This window comes from Apis cerana, linkage group LG12 (assembly GCF_029169275.1).
Source record: "Apis cerana isolate GH-2021 linkage group LG12, AcerK_1.0, whole genome shotgun sequence".
Lineage (NCBI taxonomy): Eukaryota > Metazoa > Arthropoda > Insecta > Hymenoptera > Apidae > Apis > Apis cerana.
The window spans coordinates 2940052-2950335 of NC_083863.1; the positions used below are offsets into that span (position 1 = coordinate 2940052).

Below are 10284 nucleotides of genomic sequence, written 5' to 3' on the forward strand. Positions count from 1 at the left end.
TAGTTTTTCATTAATAATATTTGTATTTTTAAAACAATTTCAATATTATATAATTAATTTGCAAGACATTAATATTTAAAATTTTTTAAATATTTAAAATATTTTAAAAAATAATTAAAAAATATTTTTTATTTGAACTCTTTTAATGCATATTTTATTTTATAGCAATGCATTGCTAAAAATGTTACTTATAAAATTATGTGCAATTTTAATAATTATATGTGCATATTATAATGATTAATATACATATATGTTATATAATAAATTTAAATAATTTAGTGTTTTTATGTATTACATAATATAATAAAATTGTAATTTTTTTTAATAAAAAAGAATTTCTTGAGAAGTTAATTATCAAATAAGTAATTAAATTTTCGTTATATCAATTTCGTTTTTTAATTTAATTATTTTTTTTTTAATATCAATAGCAGTATCTATAAAATTTTGAAATATAGAAATTGGCATATTTGGCATTGGAAAATCTTTAAAAGGAATCCATTTTCGTGTGCCATCTTCACATTCTTTCAAATATACTGGTTGCGAAAATACTAATCCCTTTGGTATACCAAATGAACCTAAAAAATTTAAAATCCTATTTTATTCTATGATTTTTCTTTACTTTATATTACCATCAGATGCGATTCCCAATGATATAATTTCATCTCCAATGCTTTTTTTCTTGCTGTACCATAATTTCAAAAGATCACAAATAGCTCTACATTTTGGAAAATCTTCTGATCTGCCTACTTGATATCGAACAAGGGCCTAAGCAAAATTTTTTTTTCATTCTTTCATGTATATAGAAAATATAGAATATAGAAAAGAAAATATTCTTATATATTCTTATATATACCTTACGTTTAAAGTGATTTTTATATGGATCTTTATCATGTGCCATATAAAAAAACCATCTTAATTCTGAATATTTGGTTCTAAATGGTATTATAGTTTTATTTGAATTTAAAGCTTTTTTATATGGATAATATATATCATACTTTTGAATCATATGATCAACATCTACAAAATGATTGATTCCTATAATTAAATTTAGTATTAATATGTATAATAAGATATACTAATAACAATACATCATATTTTTTTTTATATAAATATAAATCAACCTAAAAAGCCCCAAATAGGTGGACAACCAAAATTTTGGTGAGTAAGACCTAATGAATTCACAAATGTATATATAAGTTCCAAACCATAATGAGCACTAGCAACTACAATATTTGTACTTGATAATTTTGTAACAAGTTCAAGCATAATATTAGCATAAAAACATGGAAGACTCATTGAACAAAATATTATTTTCATATGTGAAGGTGCATATTCATTTATATATGCAGATAAATTTTCTATAATTTTATAATTACGTTGCAACCAATTGTCTGTCCCTTCATTATCTTCTCTAAAATATGCATATATAAATATTAACAGTATTTATATTATAATTACAATAATAATTATAATAAATTTATTATTTTTTATAATAATAATAATAAATACCGCATAAAACTATCAAGATAAATTAATATATCACAATTTTTCAATCCATCAGGAATACTCTCCACGATATTTACTGTATTTAAACCAGCACCTATCATTCTTGCATCTTTGAAAATTCTCCTAAGTTTAAAAAAACATCCTGGTTGATCATATAAATTAATAACGATTCCATGAGTCATCCACAGTTCTTTTATCATTAATAACTGAGACACAAGATCCGGACACATTGATCTTCCTGCTCCTATTATCATTATTCTACGACATTTTTCTTGTACTTGTAAATGTTTGCTTTTTTGTCTTTTTACATTATGAGCCTTTATTACAAAAATTTAATAAATCTGATTAGAATTATATAATATAGATAATTTTTTTAAATATTTATATAATTCATACAATTAATAAATCTGCTTGTAATGCATCAAGTTCTTCTTTATTTAAATATGATGTGATGTTATAATATTTATGCAACAATTCCCAAAATTGATAACTACTTCCAATATAATTTACATGAGTTTGACTAAGTCCAATTTCTCTCCATATTAGAGGAGATTTAGTGTGAGTCCATTTATAAAGTTCACAAGTTTCTTTTAACCATGACTATAAAATAATTTTTAAATTGAATTGTATTTATAAATAAAAATATAATATTAACTTACTTCCCACTTTAAAGAACTTTTACTAATACTTCTATAATAAAAATTCGGTAATAATGTAGATAAACTTTCGGCAATAAAACATATATGATTAAAAGTAGGATCTTCTAAAATACCAGCTATTACAGTTAAACATCTATTTGTCATTTTGTATTATTAACAATTGAAGAGCATTTAATACTTTTTTTAAAAATTTTTATAAAAACATATTAACAAAATATATTTGTAAAAATTTATTCATATATAAAGAAAATATAATGTATTAAAATTTTATTAAATTATTTATTTTTAATTTGTTTTTATCTATTTATATAATAGATTTTAAATATATAAATCATTCAAGAGCCAATTATTGATTAATCAATTTTGAAATTTTTTTAATTTTAATGTCAGAATATATAATTAGTATTCAATTTTTAAAACTCAAGCAATTAACATAAATAAATTAAAGTTAATTTTTTATATGCTTCAGATATATTTTAACCTATATTTTAACATAACTATTCTAAATTATTTTATATTAATAAATTATTGATAAAAAAAAATTTTAAGTTATCTTAAGCTAAATGAACATTTTTATATTTAATATTATTTTTATATTTAAAATTAATTATATTTCATGTTTAAAATTCATCAGATATTTCTGGTAAATCAGGAATCTTATATTGTATCCACTCTTCATCAAATATAGGTGATATACATAATTTTGGTATTTCAAACTTAATTTCCTTTTGATCTAAATAAAAAATTTAAAATTAAATATATATATATAATACATACATAAAAAATACATAATTAAATGTACCATACCTAATTCAAATTCATCTTCATAAAGTACTATTTCATTTCCCTTTTTTTTAAGTAATTCTTTAAATTCATTTTCTATATCTTTAGTATAAATATTATCTGTAAAAATATATTTAAATATTTTTTTATATTAATTATTTAATAAATTATTTAATTAAATTATCATACCATATTCAAATTGCATATCATAATATGGTGCTAGATTTTCTGGTTCAGGATATAATTTTTTAACATGATTTTTTAAAAGTAATGGCTTTTTAAAAATACTTTCATTATATGATAGAGGTGATTTTACATGTTTTATATCAAGTTCTTTTTTTGGAGATATATCTTTTTTTTTTATAGAAAATGCACTTAGTTTCTGTAAAAAATTAATCTTATTTATAAAATAATTATATTTTATATTTTATTTTTAAAATTTTTTAACAATTTATACTTCTGATAAAATATTTTTCCTAGGTGATATTAGTTGGCCATTGTTATCTAATTGTGTTAGTTTTGGCTTTAACAATTCTTGTTGTTTATTGAAAGTAATTTGCACAGTTTCAGGTACATTTAAATCAGAACTAGATCTAATTGATAATCCTTTTGGTTTTGATTGACCAACATTCTTTAAAGAACCATTTATATCAAGACATGTTTTTGATCTTGCTAAAGGTTTTATAGTTGAACCTATAGTAATTTTATTATTAATATTATATTAATTTTATTTATAATTTTATTTATAAAATAACATTTATAAAAAATAAAAAGTATAAATATTAACTTTCATGTATTCTTATTCTTACCTTTATGGAATTCTGATATTTCACCAAATAAATTAAATATATTAGCCATAATAAAAATTTTAGTAAAAAATAAAATTAAAATAATAAAAAAAAATATTTTGTAAGATAGAAAAATAATTTAATAATGTTTCGATTTCTATAAGCTTTCCGTTTAATATGAACTGCTCTCTAAACAAAACTAGGGAAAATTGGTCACATTGAAATTACTAAAAACTTTTTTAGGTAAAAAATAAAATATTTTATTATATCACATTATATATAACATATGTATATGTGTATACATTTCAACTATAAAAACGAATTTATATCGAAATAAATTTTTTTATTATATCTTTTTTTTATTTTGTTTTCTCTATAATCAATTATATTAAGTTTATACAAAAATGTATTTATTCATAATATAATTTATTAAAATTAGACAAACAATTGTCCATAGCAAATATTTCATTACGATAAATTACATTGAAAATACATATAATATATATTTTTACACGTACAATGACTTATCATGTCTTAAGGCCTCTAAAAATATAGACAACCAAAAGCTACCAACTGCTTACATTGGAATGCTTTGATTAAATTGATATAATAAATTGATCATATATATATATACAATTATTTATTATATATAAGTATCAATGAAAGAATTTAAATTTTTCATAAGACTGAAAGCAAATGCTATGCAAAATTACAGAAAAAAAATAAATTATTCAATTTGTAATATTTTGATTTCTGTAAATAAAATATATTAAATATAATATTCTTTCATTGATATACATATATACATTTACATAAAATGTTTATAAATGCTAAATTCCTTTTATAAATGATTCCTATGAATTGTAGCAAAAAAAGAGAATTATATTTAATAGAAATTTGAATTCAGTTTTGCGTCAATATCATTATGATGTCTATATGTTTTTACAATATGCAAGAAGACAGTCTGTTTTCACTTATATATCAATAAGATGTAGACAATTTTTTTTTAATATTAACTGCAATAGCAATATCTTTTTGTCTTCATATTTTTAGTTTTTTTAACCCATTCTAATACTTTGAATTATTTGGAATACAGCTGAAAGTTAAAAAATTTTAACTTATATAAATATACAAATCTTTTCTATATACTTATTTAAAAAGATTATATTTAAATTATAATATTAAAACTCACCAGAACCACATACAACAAAGAGAAAAAGTGCTAATAAACAAGGTCCAACAGGAGATCCTTCATCTTGTGGCTTCTAGAATATTATTAAATGTAATAATTTGATATAAAAATTAAAATAAATAATTTTATAATAAAAAAAATTTATATAGTTTTACAATTCATATTATAATTCATATTTTGATAAAAAAAATAATTTAAATAATTAATTTCTAAATTAAATGTACATTTATATTACATATGGTTGATTTATTAATTTATTGAATTATTTTTATTATTAAAAAATAAAAAATCATAAATAAAGAAAAAGATCTAATATTATTTAAAATATGTTAAAATATATACAACATAAAATTAATAATATAAGAAGTAATAAATATTACTAAATTGCATACAATCAAATATTTCGTCAATTAATCTTAATATTAAAAACCAATAATTATATATTTGTATGTAAATAACATTTTAATTGTTTAAATAAATTTATATATAATTTAAATATATTTTATTAAATAATAAAATGTAACATACCGATGATTTTGGAACATTTCCACGAAGTGTAATATTTTTTGTAGCCCTTTCGTTAGCGATACGCATTCTTTGTTTTGGTGCCATCTTTGTTATTTTTTGTTTGCCAAAATTGCTTCAATAAGATTTGAAATAAATTAATGAATAATTTAAACTATTTTAGTCACTGTACGTGTACTAGAATATGACGTTCTTGTGCTATAAACAAGTGTATACACTACACTCTGATTCTTACGTCGATGTGCGCTTTGACACGTGAATACTTTAGAATATACGAAGTAACTTTTAGTGCCACACTGGCACCAACAGAATCAATTTAATAATTATATTTTTCAATATTCTGATTTTTATAATTATATATACATATATTATTTTAATATTTGTTTAATTATTAATGTATTTTAAATATATATTCATGATCATGTAAATATTTTATACAAAATACTTTTGAATAACGTAGTATAAATACATTTCTTTACATCTATACAATTCATGCATCATGATTATTTTTAAATGTAAAAATAATATACTTTATGTACAGAGGAAAAATAAGTTAATAAATAAAATTTAAAAAAAATGTTGAACAAAAAATTTTAACTAACGAAATTTATTTTTGGTGTATACTATCAATAATTTAAGAAACGATTTATAAATTTTAAAATAATTACTTTAAATGAATATATGTGTATAAATAAAAATAAATTGTATTTTTGTTGCATGTAGAAATTTTATATTTCATAGAATTACTACGTCTAACAAACCATATGGTTCATTCTTATATTTTCATCAATATTCATTCAGCAATGCTTCAAGTTAAACATACTCTCTACACTCCCATATTCCTTTTTTATTTTATTTTTTTTCAACAGCGATTAGATATTTAATATAATTCATATAGTTAGATATTTAACCGCGTGAAAAAGATCACAATTAAAAATTTTACCACCAGTTATAGACTTACAATATTTTACACTTTACCAATGCACTCACAATTCATAATGAAGAATATCCATAACAGAAAAAAATGACATGTCATGACATGTAATGCACAATTAATGGTAAAAAAATTTCTTATAATTCACATTTAATCTTATCTTTTAACTTACCTAGTAAATTAATATTACTTGAATTTTTAGTAAACAAACATAAAATTATAATTATAATTTCAGTTCAGAGTCACAAAAATATTATTTAAACCTTAAATAGTTTTAACTGAAGTACAGATTGTATGATTGAATTGTATCGAAAATTAATTATTATATAATTCATATATTATAATCTATAAATTTATAAAATTTTTTTTGTTTTAATTATTTTTCAATTTAATTACTAATATCTAATTAGAATTATTTATATTTGTTCATATATTTCTTTTTTCTAAAAAAAATATTAAAATTCTTGAAATATTTTCAAACTATATTATATAAATACATAAATTTTTATATAAATTCCAAGAAAAGAATAATCAGTAAATATACTATAATATAATATAATTGAATAATTTTAAAAAATTGATTATTTTAAATAAAATAATTCTATCATATAATAATCAGAGCTTGTATTTTGTATAATACTAAATTGTGACTCATGAAATGAATAATATGCATGATTGAATAATTGGTAAACTATTTGTTTCGCAGATATCTATTTTTTGTAAGATTCATCTTTTATCAACATAAATCAAATAAGTTAATCATTTTCTTGAAATGAAAATATCATTATTATATCAATTAATATAAGGATGATAAAATATTCGTTGAATATTTTTAAAAAATGATATAACGAATATTTTTCTTTAAATATTTAGCTGTACTTCATTAAAATTAATATAGTTCTTTCATGAGTTGCATTTGTACATTATACATAAATAACTTCAATTTCAACCAAAAGAACAGTCCTACTTTATAAAAACCGGCAGGTTTTATTCTGTATGTTCTTATTTTAGTTAATTGTAGATATTACACTAAAATTGTGGTTTAGTCTATTTTGACTGTAGAATAAATCTTTCGTACAAATGCATTAGTACCAACATAACCAACTGTTCCACACATTATACCCAAGGCGAGACTGAACAATGCCATATAACCAAAATAAAATGCCGTTTGGAAGAGACCATACATTCTGAAAAAGAAAAATAAAATTATATTCCATTTTTTTAATAAATTTGCATGAAATTAATCGAGCATAATATAAATTTACTTAGTTTTAAAGAAGAAATAATAGAAGGAATATATATAGACATAACCAGCGGTTGAAGCAGCTGCTAAGAAACTTGTCCACTGCCTATAAAAAATACATATAAAACTCATTATATAATAATATTCATAATTAATTAATATATAATAATATTCATAATTAATTAATATATAATAATTAAATAATATTTACCATCGATAATCTTCAGCATTTAATAAAAAGTATGTACATACAATAGTAACACAAACAGTTACTATCATTAGAATAACAAATACTAGTAACATAAATCCATAAACATAATAAATTTTATATGCCCAAAATGAGGTAAAAATAAAGTACCTAAAAAAAAAACATAAATATAGAATAATTTGACATATTTTTTAATTAATGATAAATAAATAATGAATATATTACATTTCAATGAATATTGATCCAAAGGGTAAGATACCACCAAGCATAATTATAACTAATGGTTCCATAAACCATTTTTTTTCGGGAATTGGTCGAGGTACTGCATTAACTCTGCATGGTGCATCTGGAGTTCCAGCTAAATTACGACCCAAAATAGTTCCAACTAATGTTAATGGTAATATAACAAATATACAAATACATGTTACTGCTACCTATAATAAAATATTTTCGTTAATATATAAAAAAACAAGTATATACATAAATAAATAAGAATTATATAAATAATACTTTCCATGGAACCAAATGGTATAGCACGGCTGGCATGGTAATACATTGCAATGAAGTTAATAAAAAATGCAGTGCCACAGACAATAAAAGGTAACATAAAAGCACTGAGAATCATTTGTTTAATCCAAATACGACCTCCCATACGTGCATATAAACCTCCTCCAGCATAACCATTTATAGGTGATGTAGCAGCATACACAAAAATTGCTGTTGATAACATTGATCCTCTTTCTGTATACAATTCTCCGAGAATAGCAAAAATAATAACACTAAGTACAACCACAGTAACCTAAAATAAAATAGTTCATAAAATATTATAATTACTATTTTAAAAATATTGATTTAAACATTTTTAATTAAAATAATTACCTGATATCCAGCACCTATAAGAGCTGAAAAAAGCATTGCATGACTAGCAGGTCTAAATACATCTCCATGAACTTGTTTCCACCCATATTCATCACCTAAATCTCGTTCCATATCATCCATTTCTTCATCTCTACTATATCTAGCATAATCTTTTCTTAATGTACGCATTAAAATCATTGAAACAAGTCCAACAAGAAAGATTACCATCATAAAACTATTAAAAATACTGAACCAATGAATCTGAAAAAAAACAAAGAATAAAAATTCATTTTTAAAATAAAATATATAATTTTTAATTTCACATTTGAAATATGTTTACTCTGTGTTGGAAAAAATTAGGATCCAGATATTTGTCAAATCTATCTTCAAATTTAACATTACTCTTTTTCCAATTAACTTCATAACTGAAAGAAATGGCTGCATCCTGCATTAATTTAATTTTATTTTCACTAGTTAAATTTACATCAACTATTTGCTTTCCATTATATCCTATATCAAATTTCTTATGTGTCCAAATATAATAAGATACAATTCCATTATTATCTTCAGGTTCTCCCACAACACCTAAATATTAATAATAAACAATTAATATAATAGAAAAATACTTAAGAATTGAAAAAAATTAAAACTTTGATTTTACCCCATATTGGTAAATCATCCATATACATCTTATACCAATATTGATTCTTCACTGCATATATGAAAGCCTTTTCACTTTCTTCAGATAATTTTATTTGACAATAATCCATTTTTGCAACATCAGCTAACAAATAATAAATATACATCATCATAATTAAGATATCTACCAGTAATAAAAGTTCAAAATACCTTTGTATTCAATTTCCAGACCACTAAATTTGAGTTCGATGCCTTGTAATGCTTCAGAAAAAGTTTCATGATAATGATTAATAACATTTTTTGTGCCCATACAAAAAGGTAATGAATAGTAAGAATAAGTTTCCTGTCGATTATGATATGGTCCAACAGTACTCATCCATAATACAACTTCATCATTATCTTCATACTAATGAAAAAAAATATATTCCATTAATACATAATATGTATAATAATATAAATATATAAAATATAACATATACAACATAAAACATGTATATGAAAACAAACTCAATTTTTAATAAAATTATTAATTAAAAATTAGCTATTAAAATTCATAATATCATAATATTTTGAAAATATGTTATAATTTTCTGAATATATACTTACAACGTGAGTGTGCTCGTCAAGATAGACAAAAGGGAGTAGGCTAAGCGCCAGAAAATGGAATAACAATCGAGCCCGACACATGATCATCGTGACGGGAAGGCGCACTAGGCGCCTTATGCTAATATAAATAGAAATTCAAAGATATTTTACAATAAAGATACTCCATAGATTCACGAAACAAATATTGCTTGGTAGGAACACCGAACAAACAAGTACCAATGGACACGTATTAAAACACGATGATGATACTCACAGCAACCGCTAATGTGCTAGGTGTTAAGAATTCACTATCACAGTAGATGGCGCTTTTATCATTATATTCCAGAAGTTCTTGCTAAATTGA

At 21.5% G+C, this 10284-nt stretch overlaps 4 protein-coding genes across 6 annotated transcripts; all 4 read right to left on the reverse strand.

The window, feature by feature from the left end:
• Nucleotides 1-124: 124 nt before the first annotated feature.
• LOC107993281 (putative malate dehydrogenase 1B) lies at nucleotides 125-2309 on the reverse strand. Its single transcript, XM_028664565.2, has 7 exons — nucleotides 2166-2309; nucleotides 1903-2106; nucleotides 1510-1823; nucleotides 1122-1411; nucleotides 854-1035; nucleotides 630-765; nucleotides 125-575 (listed from the first exon to the last, which is right to left on the reverse strand). Exons 1-7 carry the CDS (start codon nucleotides 2307-2309, stop codon nucleotides 367-369), a joined length of 1479 nt encoding a protein of 492 aa, XP_028520366.1. The 3' UTR covers nucleotides 125-366.
• LOC133667101 (uncharacterized) lies at nucleotides 1918-3993 on the reverse strand. Of its 2 annotated transcripts, none has more exons than XM_062083320.1 (5): nucleotides 3758-3993; nucleotides 3406-3641; nucleotides 3138-3330; nucleotides 2973-3068; nucleotides 1918-2898 (listed from the first exon to the last, which is right to left on the reverse strand). In XM_062083320.1, exons 1-5 carry the CDS (start codon nucleotides 3804-3806, stop codon nucleotides 2786-2788), a joined length of 687 nt encoding a protein of 228 aa, XP_061939304.1. In that variant the 5' UTR covers nucleotides 3807-3993; the 3' UTR covers nucleotides 1918-2785. The 2 variants fall into 2 exon arrangements, with proteins under 2 accessions (XP_061939304.1, XP_061939303.1); XM_062083319.1 differs by having other exon boundaries at nucleotides 3138-3345; nucleotides 3758-3949.
• Nucleotides 3994-4143: 150 nt separating this feature from the next.
• Nucleotides 4144-7289, reverse strand: LOC107993267 (stress-associated endoplasmic reticulum protein 2). Its single transcript, XM_017049601.3, has 3 exons — nucleotides 5457-7289; nucleotides 4929-5001; nucleotides 4144-4832 (listed from the first exon to the last, which is right to left on the reverse strand). The coding sequence occupies exons 1-3, from the start codon at nucleotides 5538-5540 to the stop codon at nucleotides 4795-4797; spliced, it is 195 nt and encodes a 64-aa protein (XP_016905090.1). The 5' UTR covers nucleotides 5541-7289; the 3' UTR covers nucleotides 4144-4794.
• A 65-nt stretch (nucleotides 7290-7354) lies between these two features.
• LOC107993284 (transmembrane 9 superfamily member 3) lies at nucleotides 7355-10233 on the reverse strand. 2 transcript variants are annotated; one of them, XM_062083314.1, is made up of 10 exons: nucleotides 9942-10233; nucleotides 9546-9741; nucleotides 9358-9480; nucleotides 9037-9281; nucleotides 8718-8957; nucleotides 8349-8637; nucleotides 8064-8268; nucleotides 7842-7988; nucleotides 7653-7736; nucleotides 7355-7574 (listed from the first exon to the last, which is right to left on the reverse strand). In XM_062083314.1, the coding sequence occupies exons 1-10, from the start codon at nucleotides 10026-10028 to the stop codon at nucleotides 7430-7432; spliced, it is 1761 nt and encodes a 586-aa protein (XP_061939298.1). In that variant the 5' UTR covers nucleotides 10029-10233; the 3' UTR covers nucleotides 7355-7429. The 2 variants fall into 2 exon arrangements, with proteins under 2 accessions (XP_061939298.1, XP_061939299.1); XM_062083315.1 differs by having other exon boundaries at nucleotides 8064-8271; nucleotides 8352-8637; nucleotides 9942-10230.
• Nucleotides 10234-10284: the final 51 nt, after the last annotated feature.

Bases quoted from the DNA above. Each gene is read 5' to 3' on its own strand.
- LOC107993281 (XM_028664565.2), bottom strand. From the start codon at position 2,309: ATGACAAATAGATGTTTAACTGTAATAGCTGGTATTTTAGAAGATCCT. The intron at 1,412-1,509 runs GTATTTATTATT...TGCATATTTTAG, and splicing joins TATCTTGATAGTTTTATGCG to AGAAGATAATGAAGGGACAG. The intron at 576-629 runs GTAATATAAAGT...TAAATTTTTTAG, and splicing joins ATTGGGAATCGCATCTGATG to GTTCATTTGGTATACCAAAG.
- LOC133667101 (XM_062083319.1), bottom strand. From the start codon at position 3,806: ATGGCTAATATATTTAATTTATTTGGTGAAATATCAGAATTCCATAAA. The intron at 3,642-3,757 runs GTAAGAATAAGA...AAATTACTATAG, and splicing joins AATATCAGAATTCCATAAAG to GTTCAACTATAAAACCTTTA. The intron at 2,899-2,972 runs GTATGGTACATT...TTTTTTATTTAG, and splicing joins TGAAGATGAATTTGAATTAG to ATCAAAAGGAAATTAAGTTT.
- LOC107993267 (XM_017049601.3), bottom strand. From the start codon at position 5,540: ATGGCACCAAAACAAAGAATGCGTATCGCTAACGAAAGGGCTACAAAA. The intron at 5,002-5,456 runs GTATGTTACATT...ATAATATTCTAG, and splicing joins GAAATGTTCCAAAATCATCG to AAGCCACAAGATGAAGGATC. The intron at 4,833-4,928 runs GTGAGTTTTAAT...TTTAACTTTCAG, and splicing joins CTTTGTTGTATGTGGTTCTG to CTGTATTCCAAATAATTCAA.
- LOC107993284 (XM_062083314.1), bottom strand. From the start codon at position 10,028: ATGATCATGTGTCGGGCTCGATTGTTATTCCATTTTCTGGCGCTTAGC. The intron at 9,282-9,357 runs GTAAAATCAAAG...ATTAATATTTAG, and splicing joins GGATGATTTACCAATATGGG to GTGTTGTGGGAGAACCTGAA. The intron at 7,989-8,063 runs GTAATATATTCA...TTTTTTTTTTAG, and splicing joins GGATCAATATTCATTGAAAT to GTACTTTATTTTTACCTCAT.